The 19,909-nt window shown below is 44.5% G+C and overlaps 1 protein-coding gene across 1 annotated transcript in view; it reads left to right on the top strand.

The window, feature by feature from the left end:
- VSX2 (visual system homeobox 2) overlaps nt 1–19,909 on the top strand; it is a 73,273-nt gene that overhangs the window by 52,618 nt on the left and 746 nt on the right. The window contains 3 exon segments of the mRNA XM_088447501.1: nt 5,258–5,339; nt 7,091–7,214; nt 11,156–11,336. Of these exon segments, the coding sequence (XP_088303627.1) occupies nt 5,258–5,339; nt 7,091–7,214; nt 11,156–11,336 (387 nt within the window).

The raw sequence follows: 19,909 nt of genomic DNA, 5'->3' as shown, positions 1-19,909 counted from the left end.
ATTTAGTACCAGCTACATCAACCATCATCACCGGTTCTTCTCTAGTACTTCCCGTTAACCTGACTATCTGTAGACTACAGGTATGACCTGACCCCTAGCGTTGGCTACCATTCTCCAATAAAGCATTAACGGCCACAATTGGAGCTGGTGCCTGCTGGACATTTGCTGTGTATATCCCTTATGGGGATATCCAGGTACTCACTGGTTTGGGGGTCCTACCCTTTTTACTCTGCAGGTTCTACTTAAATGTCCTGGCTGGTTGCAATTAAAACATGTTCGTGGATCGGATGAAGACACGTGTTGTTGTGAGGTTTGAGCAGGGGGAAAAGGTGGTGGATATAGGTAGGGATATGGAGGATAAGGGTATTGTGGGGGATATGAAGTTTGTGAGTAGTATGGGACCTGTGGTTGTGTAGGGTTAGTAGAATAGAGCTGTGTTTGCTGTTGCGTGGGGTTAGTGAGGGCATATAACTGTTCAGGTGTAAGTGTGTGTGTAGATGCAAGTGTGTCTGTTGGCTGTGATGTTACCGTCATTCCCTCCAGAGCTTGTATACTGACAGCCATTAGTTTTTCGCTCTGGGTCTCTCTCTTCTTTGAGATGTTTTATCATGTTCTATGGCAGATTCTATGAGTGTATCTATTGTGACTCCTCTCCAGCCAGGTTGTGAGGTCTGAACCCGGGTCTTTAAGACCGTCCATGAGAACCGTGACTATCATTTTCCTGTGGTGAGTGCTATCTTTAATATCCTCTGACCCAGTGTACTGGGTGATAGCCTGCAGAGCCCGGTCACAATAATCTTCTGCAGATTCACTCTCCTTTTGCTTTATGGTTAAAATTTTGTTCCAGTTAACTACTACTGGAAAATATATACCCAATTGAGTTACAATGTGGGACATGTTACCTTGGTTTACTTGGTCTGTTAAGGGAACGTCACCATCCAATACACAATCCGTGATAAATTTTGTCATGTCGGTATTGCGTGGTAGACAGGCCAATAACACCACACGCCAATCTTTATTAGTTGGTTCATGAGAACTACCCAAATTCCTCAAAAATCTATGACATTTGGCTAGTTCCTTTTTGGGATCGGGGAAATCATCTATGATGGAATTTAGTTCTGCTCTTGTCCAAGGACAATGCATTACCACTTCCCTCATGGGCACTACACCGTTCGCATCTGCATTTCCATTCGGAACAGTGATTGTCCGAATGGGATGCAGACCGGCAGCGATGCTACCTTTGACCTTGTTACCTGGCTGGGGGTTTAATCTGTTGCTGCTACGTATGGTATTAACAACATCCTCTACAGGTGCAGAGTGTGTTAGCACTTTCCTTGCTGTTACCGATGAAGATGGCGGCACCACTCGTGATTGTCGTGGCATAGCATCTATCATTTGTTCAGCTAGGGAAATGGCAGACATTACAATAGGCTCATCATCCACATCATAAACATTTTCTTTATGGTTGCTTAAGAGAGGGTACAAATTGTTTGTTACATTTTTATGGGTATTTTTGATAACTGTACTTGCACCTCCATCCACATAAGTTGACTGTGGTGCACGTGAACTGCTGGCAATACTTTCCACAACGCTACCTTGCTGCACGTGCGCGCCATTTTGCGGCTTGTCCGCATTGCAGTTTAGCGTCGCGGATGTATTCTCTGGCAATGTGCTCGCAAAGCTAGTTTGCGTCGCTTGCGCATTTTTAAGCCACGCATCCCTTCATGCTGTCACAACTTTAAACGTTCATGATATTTGACCTTTTTCTCTCGGGAGCGCATCAGACTGATGTGATCCTGGACATTATCTAATACATCTTTATCAAAACTACCAATTCTGGGAAACAGTCTAACACTCTTCATCGTCATTTTAAACCATACATCACAATACCTTATTGCATAAGTACCGTACTTAGTATGCATAATACGACGGGCAGATCCAAGCGGCACTTCCATTAGCAGCACATCATTGTCTAACATCCCTATTGTTTGCATGGTCCCCATTCTGAGACCACTCCTATGCTTTTCAATAAAGATTTAAACTGGTGAAAGACAGTCAAGATACTTTCACTTACCTGTGGACGATTTAAACGGCAGCGCCCACACACCTGTGAAAATTTGAAGAAGGCTACGCCACACACCCGGATAAGATTTAAGAAGGCAACTTCCACACCTATGGAAGTTTAAATCTGCTACTTCCACGCACCTCTCTACAACAGACAACATGTACACCTGCTACTGTGTATAGAACGGTAAGCTGCTTACCGAGCGGCTAGCACTTAGCCCTTAAAGGTCATACGGTACCTCTAACTTTAGGGAACAAGTTACCCCTACCAACAAATACTCACTGTTACACACTTTTTTCCTGCGCAGAAAAATACACATAAACCCAGATACTGATAACAATTGAAAAATTTAAACCTCAACGGCTTTGTTAAAACACGTGGCAGCACAACCAGAAGTACGTATACACTATTGTGCGACCAGTCGCATACACAATAATGCGACTACCACACAACCATATGACAACCTTTAGCTGCGTACACAAAAGTGCATCTTGACTGTGTGCACAACTGCGACACCCCTATAAACATAAGGTTATATCAACAAAGGAAAACAAACTTTTTCCTCTCTTGTCCCTGGATTCTAGTCAGCGTCCCTGGCTCACACGAAAACGGATAGCGATTTCTCAGCACTGAGCGGTTGCAGGTAAACCCTGCATGTGGCCACTCCACCCTTTGCTGAGATATCGATAACCGTATGTGCCGTGTGAGTAGGTACGTGACTTCACTATGAGCCCAAAACTAAGGATATTGAATTAGAACCTCTATATACCCCTGCCTATACCTTCTAATATCCTGCCTATACCTTCTAATATCCTGCCTATAAACCTCTAAGGATGACGCTATTTTGCGTACGCAGTCATATAGTAAATAAAGACTCCAGACCTTTTACCTGTGGTTCCAAAGCACAAAGTGATATTTCAAGTAAAAGTACAGTCAGTAACACGCTATGATCTAAGTACAATTTAGCGCAAAGAATTATACAGACCCAAGATACAGTTATACATACGCAGCGCTCTGGGACAGATGTAGGCTTCAGCAAGAAACCCCCGTCAATCAGCATTCAGCAAGAAGACTCAGACTGGGGTCACAACACACACATTTATACTCTCACAGAAACAGACAACACAATAGAGGCTTGTCACTGATGCCATTGGTTCCCAAGGGGGATGCATCTGTTGCAGAGCATTTAACAAGTTGATTCAAATAGACAGTCCAGCCTCTAACAACTGGTTGTCTCTGGTTTCCTGCCTCATGCACATCCTAACAGTTGGTCATATAATGTACATTTCGGTGCTTTAAGTCTCTGCGGTCCATAAGTTGAGAATGCATGTTGCGATCTTCACACTGACGATACCAGAATGCTGTTGAAAGAGTGCCGATCAGTATAATATCAAACATGACTTACTTATCATGTATTAAACCTTAGCTACCAAATAACCTTTATTTCTCAGCAATTATAATAAATTAACAAAGTTGAATCTTATACTTTAAAGCTTATGAGACCTTTTATGTGAATATGTACTGTGTAAGTATGTGCGGTTTGATAGAAAGACGCTAGTTAAGTTGGGGCAGATGCATGCACATGAAGCTAATAAACAGCATTTTCATACAGGATCTTATGCATTCGCTAATATGCGACTAGTTAACAGTGCAATTGTGCGTATTAATGTGTGTATGAGAAATGGTGAAAGATGCAATCGCATGATGCTAATAGTAATATCGCCATATGTACTTAAGTGTGAGTTTACCTAAAATGGCGCTTGTGCGGCCATTCGCAAAATGGCATCTTGCGATCTCATTTTCTAAAATGGCGTCTTGCGGCCAGTCGCAAGATGGCGTCTTTACGATATAATTTTAAGCTGATCTTGTCTCAGCCAATTATCCAGCTTCGACAGTATGTAACAAAGTAACTACAGGGTACAGAATGATACAGTGACACTCAGTAATCAGTAACAGTTACACATACAGGTAATATAGTAACTACAGGGTACAGAATGATACAGTGACACTCAGTAATCAGTAACAGTTATACATACAGGTAATATAGTAACTACAGGGTACAGAATGATACAGTGACACTCAGTAATCAGTAACAGTTACACATATAGGTACAGTAACTACAGGGTACAGAATGATACAGTGACACTCAGTAATCAGTAACAGGTACACATATAGGTAATATAGTAACTTCAGGGTACAGAATGATACAGTGACACTCAGTAATCAGTAACAGTTACACATACAGGTAACAGTAACTACAGGGTACAGAATGATACAGTGACACTCAGTAATCAGTAACAGTTACACATACAGGTAATATAGTAACTACAGGGTACAGAATGATACAGTGACACTCAGTAATCAGTAACAGTTATACATACAGGTAACTAACTACAGGGTACAGAATGATACAGTGACACTCAGTAATCAGTAACAGTTACACATACAGGTAACAGTAACTACAGGGTACAGAATGATACAGTGACACTCAGTAATCAGTAACAGTTATACATACAGGTAATATAGTAACTACAGGGTACAGAATGATACAGTGACACTCAGTAATAAGTAACAGTTACACATACAGGTAACAGTAACTACAGGGTACAGAATGATACAGTGACACTCAGTAATCAGTAACAGTTATACATACAGGTAATATAGTAACTACAGGGTACAGAATGATACAGTGACACTCAGTAATCAGTAACAGTTACACATACAGGTAACAGTAACTACAGGGTACAGAATGATACAGTGACACTCAGTAATCAGTAACAGTTACACATACAGGTAATATAGTAACTACAGGGTACAGAATGATACAGTGACACTCAGTAATCAGTAACAGGTACACATATAGGTAATATAGTAACTACAGGGTACAGAATGATACAGTGACACTCAGTAATCAGTAACAGTTATACATACAGGTAATATAGTAACTACAGGGTACAGAATGATACAGTGACACTCAGTAATCAGTAACAGTTATACATACAGGTAATATAGTAACTACAGGGTACAGAATGATACAGTGACACTCAGTAATCAGTAACAGTTATACATACAGGTAATATAGTAACTACAGGGTACAGAATGATACATCGGATCAGACAGCTAATACTGTAACTCCAGAATACAAATGGATAAAATGAGAATCCTGTAACATTTATTACTGTTTCTCCCCAGACTCTGAGGATATTTCATCCACTGACAGAAAACTGCCCAAATCCCTCAATCAGAACAAGAAACGGAAGAAGAGGCGGCACAGGTAACCCCAATTCATCCATCACTAGACCGCAGGAAGGTAACAAACATGGAAGGTGGGGGGGATAAACGTCATTATATTATCCACACATTGACCGTAAAGTATTGTAATCGAAGTGGAATAGCTAATTACAATAATGCACACTTTTATCTGCAGGCAATAGCGGAAGCACATAGGTGTAGCAGGAGTGTAGTCTGTTACTGTACAATGGTCTGGTACACGTGCAGGCAATAGTGGAAGCACAGAGGTGTAGCAGGAGTGTAGTCTGTTACTGTACAATGGTCTGGTACACGTGCAGGCAATAGGCACAGAGGTGTAGCAGGAGTGTAGTCTGTTACTGTACAAGGGTCTGGTACACGTGCAGGCAATAGTGGAAGCACAGAGGTGTAGCAGGAGTGTAGTCTGTTACTGTACAATGGTCTGGTACACGTGCAGGTAATAGTGGAAGCACATAGGTGTAGCAGGAGTGTAGTCTGTTACTCTACAAGGGTCTGGTACACGTGCAGGCAATAGTGGAAGCACAGAGGTGTAGCAGGAGTGTAGAATACTATACAAGGGTCTGGTACACATACAGGCAATAATGGAAACAAAGGAGTGTAATCTTTTACTGTACAATGGTCTAGTACACTTGTGGGAAATAGCGGTGGCATGGGGTGTAGCAGGAGCGTAGTCTGAATAGAAGTGTAAGCTCTGGTACACTGGGAGGATTAAAAACTATACTATAGCATGGTCCGCACAGAGGGGCTGATTCTGAGTTGGGAGCAAAGCAAAAGAAACGTAACTTTGCCCCTTGGTAAACATGTTGCACTTTCGGGTGGGGCAGATGTAAGCTGCGCAGAGTTAAGGTGGGTACACATTAGATGATATGTCGCCCGATCCAGTGGAGAAATCATCGACATTGGCCAATGTATACGCACTGTCGGCCCATGCGCCCCTACCTGTGTGGGGGTCGCTCGTCGCATTGACATCTGCAGTACATGCTGCTTAATTTGTCAATGTGACGAACGACGCCAGGCAGGTAAATGAAGCCGGTGCCCAACATGTCGGGCTCCGGATCCTGTAATGTGTACTGGCCGCTCGATATGTCGGCCCATCGCAGTGCTGGGTAAGCATGTACCCAGCTTTAGATTTGGGAGGGACGTGTTTAAATTAAAATCTAAATTGCAGTGGAAGAATAAAGCTGTCCAGCATCTGTGGGCTACATGCAAATCCAGCCAGTACTTACCCTGCATACAAATAAATAAATGTATTTACCCCCTTGTATTGCAAGATGGGTTTGTTTAGGTGCAAAGTTACTGCTATTTTTGTTTTACTCCCAACTCCAAACCAGCCCCCAAAAGTCAAACATTAGAGATGCGCAGTAACCCATCGCAGGTTTGCTACGTCCTGGCACCCTTTATACCCCACGGAGTCAAAGACCAAGGTTACAAATGACTGCCACACATGCACAGCTCGCTGCCAGGAATGCAATGGGTGGGAGAATCCATTTCCTTAGCCTTCAAGCAGGGTTCTTATACAATCACAACCCAAAACATTATAGCTAGAAGCTGACAAAATACGTAACAAGCGGCACAAAGCCGCAGACAGGACCAGACCCCCTGACAGTGATGTATGAATGAGTCCCCGGCCCGTCAGTATGAGCCACGTAATCTGATTGATTTGTTAGGTGTGTGGGTGCATATCACATACATGGGTACTGTGTGTACTGTACGTGCTAACCTGTGTAATGGTTCTATGCTATTTTTTTTTCCCAGAACAATTTTCACATCATATCAGCTGGAAGAGCTAGAGAAAGCCTTTAATGAAGCTCATTACCCTGATGTCTATGCTCGCGAGATGCTCGCAATAAAAACGGAGCTCCCAGAGGACAGGATACAGGTAAAGTTGGGACAGAACAGAGGTGGGAGTGGTATGTGTGCAGTGATGTCTAAGTACTGTATACAGTATGCATGCAGAGAGGATATACACCTGTACAGCACAGGGTGGGCGCAGAGAGGAGGTATCCTTATACAGCACAGGGTGGGTACAGAGAGGAGGTACACCTATACGGCACAGGGTGGGCACAGAGAGGAGGTATGCCTATACGGCACATGGTGGGCACAGAGAGGAGGTATGCCTGTATGGCACAGGGTGGGCGCAGAGAGGAGGTACGCCTATACAGCACAGATTGTGTAAGGTTTGGATATAGATCTAAACATCAGTAGACAGGATTAGTGTGCAGTAAATGGTTTTACACAGCGATTAGCTATATGATGGGAAATCAATTGTAAGTTCTAGTCAGACAGAAATGTATCAGGCTTCTTATACCAAATGTTTATGTAAGAAATAATGAGGGCTATGCGAAACAATTGGGGCTCAGTAGGAAAAAGCTGCTCATCCAGCACAATGCATCAATCTGCTGACAGGAGGCCGCTGCAAGGGTAATAACCCAGGCTCTCTCCATCACTTTCATTTCATGTGGCTGATTGAAATCTCTTGTTGCACTGAATGAAATATCAGCGCATCTCGTTAATGTGCTAATGACCTCATCATAATCTGGTGTCCTCTGAGACAAGAGCCCCTCCTCTTCCCCAAGTAATTAGTTAAATGGGAGGAAGTATTTTGTTGGGGAATTGGTGGAGATTGAGGAATAAGTGCAGTGTTAATTAGCACGGGTCAATGCCGGGTTCGGGAGCTGAGAGGATTTAATTTCCCAAGGTAATTCTGCAGCATTGATTCAACTAGAAATTAAGTGATTTTTCAATCACTTATCAGCATGGACAGAAATCTTGATGCCTCAGTTTAGGAACCAAATAATGACTGAAAAAGTGACGCTCGCTTAGGAAAAACATAGGATTTATAACATGCGGAGGGATCAGCAACTAGAAAACATAGATGATGTATCGCTTGATAAATAGATTCCATGTACAGCGGCTATAAAAAGTCTACACAGCCTGATTGCAATTAGGTTTTTGTTATGTAAATCCTGAAGTGATTAATGTCAGACAGTTTTCCAACATTTAATGTCACCCATAATAACCAACAAAACGCAAGAAAAAGAAGTGAAATGCAAATATGATACAAAGAGTACACCAAAGGCTGCTTACTTGCAGTGAGAATACAGGCAGTGGCGTAACTATGGAGGGTGCGGTTGCTATGGGGCCCTTCAGCTTAAGGGGCCCGCCGGCCCAGCGATCGCACCCCCTGCACCCTCCATATGCCGGGCGCCCGCTGAGATTGTGTTACCAGCGGACGCCCGGCTCCTATTCAAACCACCGACGGCAGCCGGAGGACGGAGCTCACTCCGTCTTCCGGGTCCCGCAGTGCACTATGGGAGTGACGTCATGACGTCACTCCCATAGTGCCGAGGAGCGGGCGCCGGGGCGGACGGCGGCTTCACAGGAGCGGGGATAAAGGTAAGTGGTTTTTGTGTGCGCGCACGGGGGTAGGGGGGCAGCTACTGGGATCTCGCTACAGGGGGGTCACTACTGGGGACAGCTACAGGGGGGTCACTACTGGGGACAGCTACAGGGGGCACACTACTGGGGGCAGCTACAGGGGGCTCACTACTGGGGGCAACTACAAGGGGCTCACTACTGGGGGCTCATCACTGGGGGCAACTACAGGGGGCTTACTACTGGGGGCACTGCGTAAGGGGCACCATTACAGTGGGCATTTAATGTTTTAGGGGAACTACTGTGGTTGTGTGAGACCTAAGGTAGGGGGGCCCCTTAAAAATGTTGCTATGGGGCCCAAAAAGTTCTAGTTACGCCCCTGAATACCGGGTGGACAACAAGTGTGGAAACACCCTTATAAAAAAGGAAATGAGTAAGGAGATATTAATCCAGTGTTTACACATATGATATGAGAGTAGAGGGGAACACTTTTTAGGGTATGTCACCATTATGGTGGCCATCTTGAAGTCAGCCATCTTAAATGCAACTCTAATTTTTTAATTAGTAAGATAGTCATGTGACATATCAAACATATGCAGAATTTCTTAAGATAAACAATGTTTTAACGTATCTTTATTCATTCCCGAGTTTTAACTTAAAGTTTATAGGATAGGTTGGAAGTATTGTCCACCATGTTGCAGTGTTAGGGCTATCCTCTCTTCCCATTCCTGATGAACCTTGACCAACATGTCTGGCTGAATCTGAGCACTGACCTATCATATGTGTAGATGCTCATTTCCATTTTATAAGGGTGTTTCCACACTGATGGACCACCCTGTACATCAAAGCCTGCTTATCTGCGGTTAGGTCCGCTGGTATGCTTCATCTATTTCTTGACGGACGGCTCACCATACCCAGCGATAGCATCACTTGTGGGTTTATGACCCGGTAGTAAAAAATGCGCACGCACAGCAAGTAACGGGAAATATTGCTTTATCTAGCCCACTGGATACAGTAATCAATGCTATCAAGCAACGCTTCCTGGAGCTTGATGCATTTCACAGCCCCATGGAAACCTATGGGGACTGCTGTACAGCGGAACCGCAAAAGATATTGGTTGCTAGGGGCAACGTCTCCACTCTATCTCTCGCTAAGGTTTGATACATTTTCCCAACAATGAGAAATCTCCTGTTTGGAGAAAACTAAACACTGCATCCTATACTAATAACCTCATCCTGACCGTGAACCTCGGAGGTGGCAGTATGATGGTTTGAGGCTATTATACGGTCTCCAGCCCAGGATGTCTTGTCATCATGATGGAACAAAGGGTGGTACCAGGATATTCTATGAGAATATCAGAAAATCCATCAGTAAACTGAAGCTCAACAGAAGGTGGCTCTTGCAGCAAGACGACTATCAGAAACACACAATGAAATCTACAAAGTGATCGTTGACGCAGCAGAAATGTTGCGTACTGGAAAGGCCGGGTCAAAGTCCAAATCTTAATCCAATAGAAAACCTGTGGGAGGCCAACATACAGGGTTTTCTTGCAAAAGGCCACACATTGCCCAGGTTTTGTAAGGGTTAGCCAATGTGCACGACTTATAATTACTGCAGAGATTCCCAAACGCAGTCCTCAAGGTTCCCCAACAGTTCAGGTTTTAGAGATATCCATGGTTGAGCACAGGTGGTTAAATCAAATAGACTGAGGTATTATGTCACCTGTGGTCAAGCATGGATATCCTTAAAACTGCTTAAAGGGGCCACAACAGTTCTTCTGACAAATAGTTGTAATGCTGGATCATTTTGGACAATAAACAGATGAAATAGTATTATTTTGTGTGCAATTTGATTTTTTGTTTTTTATAACTACAGCAGCCCGTAGATCAGAAAAAAAGGACTCACCAATTCTGCGTTTGTTTTTCTGATTTAACATTCCACCAATATGCGCCCATACATTGCAGATAATTTACAGTGATTCGCAGATCATTCTCATTAAAAGATCAGATCTGCAAATCCAGAACGTGCCTATTATAATAGTACACTAGCAATCTACAGCCCCAATTGGTCTGTGAAGTAAACATGTTGAACAATCTGATTCACCGATTCCGATCACTTTTTGGCCAGAATCGGCAATCGGCAAACCCCGTACATTGCAGATATTTTTTTTTTTTATACATTCTGCAAAAACGCAGAATTGCCGCAATGGATTGCTGATGTATGGGGGCCTTTAGCTGAAGATCTGGACACATTTTTCACATTCATAATAGAATTTGAAAACATTCTAAAGGGTTCACAAACTTTTCAGCGGCGCTGTATTTACATAAAGCATGGCGGAGGGGTTAAATCAGGGACTGTGAGAAACCAGTGGAGAGGTTGTGTAGGCGGTGGCTTTGGACGTGTCAGTCCTAGACTGCTATATAATATCCAACCGTTTCTTGGCAGGTTTGGTTCCAGAACAGGCGTGCCAAGTGGAGGAAGCGCGAAAAATGCTGGGGGCGGAGCAGCGTGATGGCTGAATATGGTCTGTACGGGGCGATGGTCCGTCACTCTATCCCCCTTCCCGAGTCTATCCTGAAATCTGCCAAAGATGGTATTATGGAATCATGCGCCCCCTGGCTCCTGGGTAAGGAACGCCTCTGTGAATGGCCTGTAGACTAAGGCAGGGTTTATAGAAACACATTTCATCATTATTATTATTTAGTTTCATGTCTCAGTCTCCTGTTTGCTGTGTATCTGGCTGAGTCGGATTCTCTCTCCTGCCTCCTGTGGCTCTCTGGCTCTTCCAGCTAGACTGGCTCCCTCCTTACTTATTTACCAAGGTTACTACTCTCCCTCTCCATCTGTTATGTTCTCACCAGTTGACTGTTCCTATGGATCATTAATCTGAAAAGGTCTAAAAGGTGCGTATCCACTAGGCGATTAAAATGAGCGATTGAACGATAACAGCAACGCTATCGTTCAATTGCTAATTAATCGTTCACAAATCGGGCATTAAAATGTCGAAAACGCCGCTGGTCGTTTTAGTCATCAATCATCGCCTGAACATGCTGGTCAATCTGTCGATAACGACAGATTATGCATGTTCGGGGATGAGGGAGGGAGCCTGCACTGAACGGCATATTGTTCAGTGTAGGCACTATACAGGATGAGGAGTGACTGTACGATTACAATGTTGTAATCGTACTGTCGTTCCTCTATCGGCAAGTGGATATGCACCTTCATTTTCACTGTTGTAATCTGCTGTATATTAGGTTGTAGATACCACACTGCCCCTACTGGTTACTCTGGGTATTGCGCTAATATCTTTCTTGCTCCTCAGTTTACTAATGTTTTTTTGGTACTCATCGCTCTCGTTTCCTTGATGTCTCTCATCCGATACCGAATGTCAGCAGTGTTCTCCCTCATGTCCTATTACAGAAATCCATACTACTAGACTTTTCTATGTGTCCGCGACTGAAACTCCACGTCCCTCGTATCCTTTCCTTGCCATCTTGTTACAACGCCCCTCATTATTCTCCTCTATAAGGCAGATTCAGATTTGCACGCAAATCGTCCGCAATTGCATTCGCACTGCACACATGGACATTCGCCCGTGTGCCGAGTTGTTCACATCTATGTCTCTGCACCACTCCTATACATGTTTGTTCAAATAGACGCCATCATTAACTGCACACACTTGCACTAGCCCTGAACCTGGAGCGAGAGATCAGTCTGAAAGCACATGCCGCCATTCCAACTACACACACTCGCTAAACCGAGCCTATGTGCAAGCACCCCATTGTCACCCAGTTATGTCCACTCTTCCGCAAGGGGAGTTGGGACTCTGAATGGCCTGTATATACATGTGCTCGGCTACAGCATAGGCAAATGAAGGGGGGGTTTCCGTATGCCTGGAAACCCCCCTCCCCAGCACATGCCATGACCACAGAAGAAATAGTAATATAAAAGAATTTTACTAGAGCTACATGTTCTTCTCAATATCACAAATGAAATAATTAGCACCAACTGTGGATCTTTTAACATGCATCAGCCAGTAATAAATAACATGTGCACCAACTAGGAGATCAGGAAAACATGCACTGTTAGGGATGCACTGCTATAGAGACCAATATGTACATATATGTCCAGGGAAGTGCTAGGTCCTTCTGCTGCTCCTCCAGACTCCCAGACTTGCTCCAATGCCCTGGAATGGTGCCCACATCTAAAATAAAAACATTCAGCTCAGGCAGGATGGCTTACTGCCGCATCTAATGGCTTACTGTGATCCTGTATATGCTGGAATTATGACATACAATACACTTTGTATGACGCATATTAAAGCTGGTTGAGCACTAATTCTGCCCTCTTCATGGACTGGCCACACTCGCTCTAAAACCAAGCATTTGGAAACCCCCCTCTAGAAATCCTGCGTTTGCCACTGTACGGAGCATGCGAAGCGCTAAAAACCGCAAGAGCCAACTGCAAATTGGATTTGTGCGCAACTCTGCAACAACAAATAAGGGTTTTCAACAGACACTTCAACAGTAGCATGTCTTCCGCACCCTGGCTCTCATGTTCTATTCCAGTACTCCACCTTTCTAATCTCCTAATATCAACTAGTACCCACGTCACCAGTGTCCTCTGCATCCTGTTTAGTACCTCGGCTCTCATGTTCTATTCCAGTCCTCCGCCTTTCTAATCTCATAATATCAACTAGTACCCACGTCACCAATGTCCTCTGCATCCTGTTTAGTACCTCGGCTCTCATGTTCTATTCCAGTCCTCCACCTTTCTAATCTCCTAATATCAACTAGTACCCACGTCACCAGTGTCCTCTGCATCCTGTTCAGTACCTCGGCTCTCATGTTCTATTCCAGTACTCCACCTTTCTAATCTGGGGCCTCATTTATCAACGAGGTTTACCATTCACAACGAGTGATAAAACCTGTTGTGTATGATAATGTTGCTCCAGCCAATCAGCTCCTAACTGTCATCTGTTGACATTTGGGAGCTGAGTGGCTGGAGCATTATTTATCATACGCAACGAGTTTTATCACCCATTGTGAATTGTAATACACGTTGATAAAGGAGGCCCCTAGTGTTCTCAACTGGTACTCCACATCACCAGTGTCCTCAGCGGGTCTTCTTCAGTACTCTTGCTCTCCATCTTCTATTCAGGGCTTCTTCAGTACCCTTACTTTGATTTTTTTTCAGGACTCCTTTATAGTTGCCTCTAAGTGTCCTCATTTGACACTCCACGCCACCAGTGTCCTCTCCATGACTACTATGACTTTCTATTACAGTACTTCTCTTATTGTCACCAAGTGTGCTCATCTTACACTCCATGTCACCAATGACCACTGAATGTCTTGTTCAATACCCTCATTCTACAGGTTCTAATTTTAGCTCCTCTAAGTGTCCTCTTCTTATATCTGCCGGCATCAGTGTCCTCTGCATGTTTTCTTCCCTCGCTCTTCATGTTCTGCCTCACTCCAATCTCTAGTCCCCTAATCTGATACGCCACGTCACCGGTGTCCTCTGCATGTCTTCTACAGTACCCTCACTCTCCACGTGCTCTCCGTATGTCTTCATTAACAACCTTGCACTCAAATTCTGTTCTCGTGCTCCTTTCTAGCATCCTCTAATGTTCACATCAGATAGTGAATGTCACCAGTGTCCTCTGCATGTCTTCTTCAGTACCCTCGCTCTATACATTCTATTCCTGTACCCATTCTAGTATCCTCGTCACCAGTATCCTCTGCACTCTTCTTCGGTAGCATAGCGGTCATATTCTATTTCAGTACTCATCCTTTTCAGCCTCCTCCTCTGTGCCACGTTACGTGTCTTCTCCATGAATCCCCTCTCTTTCAGTACTACTCTTTTCTGGTCTTATCATCTGATACTCCACATGCGTGTCCTCAGTACATCTTAGTCAGTACACTATTTCTGCATGTTCTATTACAGTACTCATCCTTTCTACTCTCCTATGAGTGTCCTCACCTCTTACTTCACATCACCAGTGTCTTCTGCATCTCTTCAGTACCTTCGCTCTCCATATTTTATTCCCGTAATCCACCTTTCTAGTCTCCTGTGTCCTCACCTGATACTTCACATCACCAATGTCTTCTGCATCTCTTCATCAGTACCTTCGCTCTCCATATTTTATTCCCGTAATCCACCTTTCTAGTCTCCTGTGTCCTCACCTGATACTTCACATCAACAGTGTCTTCTGCATCTCTTCATCAGTACCCTCGCTCTCCATATTCTATTCCCGTAATCCACCTTTCTAGTCTCCGGTGTCCTCACCTGATACTTTACATCAACAAGAGTCTCCGCTGCATGGATAATATTCACAGAAGACTTAAGACATATCTATCCCATGTTAGTTAAAAAGAACATTCTATATTACAATACGGAGTAAATAAATACTCTTCCAATGGTGAATATATCTCTTATTTTTGCATAAATTATTCTACAGCCACACAGAAGTTACAGGGAACGTTATCTCCTTATATAAATGGCTCAGTACTCTGTGGGCCTTCACCGAGGGTTACAGAGGAAATCTCCAGTGGAATATGAAATAAAATCACATAAATGTACTTATAGCACTATGAATGAATGAATGAATGGGAAAAGAGTGGGTGTAGATAGGAGACTCCAACCACACAAGTAGGGAATTCATATGCACTATCGGTCAGAAGTTTTGGAACACCACCATTTTTCCAGTTTTTATTGAAATGTAATCAGTTGAAGCCTAGTGAGTATCCTGAGGTGGAACAAAGATAAGAGGTAAACTGCTAAGGGTTTTAAAAAAGAAAAAATGTAGGTTAGCGAGAAAAAAAAAAAAAAAGGTAAATCTTAATTATATAAAAAAATAGTCCCTTTCAAGTGAACAAGTAGTAGATTGAGAGCTTCCCATCTCATGGCATGTTTAAGCCCAAAATTTAAAAGGGCACCGCTTTTAATAGCAAATCACCTGATGTTTTGCTATTAAAAGTAAATTACCCCGTGACACCAGCTGTCAAACATGGAGAAGGTGCGATGGTCTGCTGCTCTTTTGCTGGAACCCGAGATAGTGATTTGCGGAGTGACTGGCACCCTGAACCTAAAGCCATGCAGTACCCTCTGGCCTGTGCCTAGAAAGGGTTCATCCTATAGCCAGATAATGACCCAAAACAAACCCCCAGGCTATGTCAGAGCTACCTTCCAGGAAAAGAACAAGACAGTGCACTATATATTATGGAATGGCTGCACAGTACCCAGACTTACGCTGGGTACACACCTAACAGATGTATCTGCAGATGATGGTCGTTCATACACACTGAGCAGCCATCATGTCACCTGGCCGCGGGTTCCGCGGACCAGGGGTTGCTCCGTGACCCCCTCCTAGCGGCCTCTGCTGCAAGTGTACGGGCGGTCAGCGGATCGCCCGTACACACAGCACGATGCCCCAATATATCTGCGATTGGCTGTGCAGCATAGCCGACGCAGTATGTCTGTGAACGGTGTCGTTCACAGATATATCGTTGGTACACACCGGCCGACGAGCACACAATGTGTACCCAGCATTACACCTCATCCAGTTGCTTTGGGATGAGCTGGACAGAAGGGGAAAGTAACCCACAGGTGCCGCACATCTGTGGGAACTTCTGCAGCAGTGTTGGGAAGCACTTTCTGAACAATATGCGATTCCCACTGTAGAAGGACTGGCACGGGTGGGTACGGCGGTCACAGCTGAAAAAGGGGGCTACTTTGAGGAGTAAAAATGTATTAAATTTTGTTAAACCAAATGATTCTATGACTTATCTCCAACAGTTTGTGTTCTATGCTTTCATTTCAGATTAATTTGAGCCATTAAACTGGGTACATTTCATTCACAACTGGAAAAATGTGGGTGTTTTAAAACTCTGGACTGGTAGTGTAGATGCCAAAATACGGTAACTTATGCTGCGGATAATAAATAAAACACCTGATACAATACTGTGCGATATATAAATCGTAAAAGGATTTAAATCTCCCCTCCTTTCCCCTTGTGTATCTCTCCTTACTAAGATTATCAAGTGCATCCAAGTTTAGTGGAGGATTGTTCCCTCCTCACCGTTGGAAGAGTAGAATGTGTAACCATCCTTGGTTCTTTATTATACAACTTTGATTTTGATTTATATAGAGATATATATTCCTCATTATTCAGTAGCATCACTCATCTCATTGTGTATCAATGTTTCCTGGTTGCGTCCTGTCCAGTTTTTCTCTTTCCAGTGTGGTGGCAATCTGCACAAGACTGGCGCGTTGTTCATGGTTTATTCTCTTTGCACCAGTGTCCTCTGCAGGTCTTCTACAGTGCCATCGCTCACATGTTCTATTGGAGTAATAGTATTTGTAGTCCCTTCATCAGATGCTCCACAACACTAGCGCCCTCTGCAGGTCTTCTACAGTGCCATCGCTCACATGTTCTATTGGAGTAAAAGTATTTGTAGCCTCATCAGATGCTCCACATCACTAGCGCCCCTTGCAGGTCTTCTACAGTGCCATCGCTCACATGTTCTATTAGAGTAATATGTATTTGTAGTCCCTTCATCAGATGCTCCACAACACTAGCGCCCTTTGCAGGTCTTCTACAGTGCCATCGCTCACATGTTCTATTAGAGTAATATGTATTTGTAGTCTCATCAGATGCTCCACATCACTAGCGCCCTCTGCAGGTCTTCTACAGTGCCATCGCTCACATGTTCTATTAGAGTAATAGGTATTTGTAGTCTCATCACTAGCGCCTTCTGCAGGTCTTCTACAGTGCCATCGCTCACATGTTCTATTAGAGTAATATGTATTTGTAGTCCCTTTATGAGATGCTCCACATCACTAGCGCCCTCTGCAGGTCTTCCTCAGTACCATCACTCAAATGTTCTATTAGAGCAGTGGTTCTCAAACTCGGTCCTCAGGACCCCACACAGTGCACATTTTTTATGTCACCCAGGAGTGCACAGGTGTACTCAATACTCACGGACACATTTTAAAAGATCCACAGGTAGAGCTAATCATTTCACTCGTGATTCTGTGAGGAGACCTGGAAAACATGCACTGTTTGGTGGCCTGAGGACAGAGTTTGAGAACCTGTGTATTAGAATAACATGTATTTATAGTCTCCTCATCACTAGTGCCCTCTGCAGGTCTTCCTCTGTTCTGTTCCAGTTCTCCTTCCCAGACTGCTCCTCTGACAGACCTTGCTGTTGGTCCAGCGCTCCCTATCTTCATGCTCTGCTGTCATGTTCTAACGCTCTGCTAAAGGGGCTTTTGTTTTTAGATTTCAAACACAGCGGGCCTGATCCAGCATCGCACGCTATGTCGCTATTCGTGCAATTGGTAAATGTTTAACAACTGCACCTAAACGCTCAAAAGTCACACAGCGCCTGCGTCGCATGGTGTGTACACAAGGTAGCGCTTGAGATGCAAGTTTTCAAAATGTATTGGGCAGCAACCGGGAGGCAGCTATTCAGGCGCATGGAGATGTATCGCCTTATGGGCGTGTTATGGGAGTGTCGTAGACGTGTCACTGAACTAGCTGCAACCTCAGACGCAGAATCATTCACACAGGACGCCGTACTGTGACGGAGAATCTGCGCCTGGCACGGGGCTGGTGCAAGTTCCAACAGGGGACTGAAGGCACCGAGCAGTATTTCAGCACCTAGAGACGCACAAAGGGGGCGTCTCAGTCCTTGCACATTTAGACCCACACAGCTGTACAGCAGGGGAAAGCTCGATACTCACATTAGCATAAAGTCGCAGACGCAACTACGGCTAAAGACGCTAGCACAGTCGCATACGACTCCGAATCAGCCCCTAAATGTATACACTAACGTGGTGTTTGCCGCAGTTTCTTTCTCTCTCGTCCCATCCATCCCTCCCTGTCTTATCTGCAACTGTGCTTTATCCCCCTGCAGCAGGTGATGCCATTCTGTGTTACCAGGAAATCCCTCCGACTCTAGTGTCCTCTCTGTCAGAGCAGAGGTTCCCAAACTCGGTCCTCAAGGCACCCTAACAGGACAGGTTTTAAGGATAACCATAGTTGAGCACAGATGGTTAAATCAAAACTGAGTTACTAATTAAGTCACCTCCCAAGCCTATTTATCCTTAAAATCTGGACTGTTAGGCAGTGGTTCCCAAACACCCTTAGAGCTGTTTTTTTATTATCAGCAGCCAGTTTCTCTCCCCTCTTGGATGTACTAAGCCTTGAAAATTGATAAAGTACCAATCAATCAGCTCCTAGCTGCCATTTTTTCTGAGCAGAGCGCACGCTCTGAATGAGGGCCGTCCTCCATAACTATGGAGCGTCCTGGATGCTCGTATAGCTGTGGGTCACCACCCACAGCCTATACGAGCGTGCAGTTTGATGGTCGCGATGGTCTTGACCATCGCGACCATCGAAACTGCGAGCCGGAGCCTGCGGTTGAGGTTTTCAACCGCAAGGCCCGTAGTGATTTTGGCTCTATCAGAGCCAAAATCACTCCCACTGACATCACTAGTGATATCAGTGGGCCGGCTTCTGACGGTAGCCATTCCCTTAGGAATGCCCCCGTCAGGGAGGCACGCCCACCAAAGGGGGCGTGCTGTCAATCAACATCGACAGCACGCCCCCTTTGATCAGACACAACGAGCGAAGGAAAGTCCTTCGCTCGTCGCGTCTGGCGCATGCGCACGACGGAGCTCCCTCCGTCGTGCGCATGCTCAGTGCAGAACATCGACCCACTTGCGAGCGGATAGCCGCTCGCGAGTGGGTCTGAATCAGGCCCACAGCCTGTAAACTGACAGGAGCTGATTGGTTGGTACATTATCACTCTCCACTTTTCAAGGCTTAGTACATCTCCTCCAGTGTCGGCTCTCATCCATGTCCTGAGTGCCACTTTCAGACATTTCTGTAAATGGGTCAAAGTTACAACCGCTCCTTCTGATACCAGTGGCTGGTTTTCCCGCAGATGAAGATGTGAACTGAACGTGAAATTACAACTTATTTCATACACATTAATTAACCTTCGAAAATACACTGAAGGACATTTTTGCAGATCCCTCTTCCTCCAGTTATAGGTCCGAGTGAGATATTCTCTTCCACAGCCTCTGCCACAGTTTAGCCCTCGTAGTATCTCTCCGGGTATGTTAGGTTGTTTGAAGGCTCCGGCATCTGTAGGTTGGCCTCTTCCTTTTTTTATGTTCCCGCCTCTCCTA

This window comes from Taudactylus pleione, unplaced genomic scaffold (genome assembly GCF_031769625.1).
Source record: "Taudactylus pleione unplaced genomic scaffold, aTauple2 ptg000433l, whole genome shotgun sequence".
NCBI classification, from domain to species: domain Eukaryota; kingdom Metazoa; phylum Chordata; class Amphibia; order Anura; family Myobatrachidae; genus Taudactylus; species Taudactylus pleione.
The sequence above is the reverse complement of the archived record's forward strand: the minus strand, read 5'-3'. Positions and strand labels throughout refer to the sequence as shown.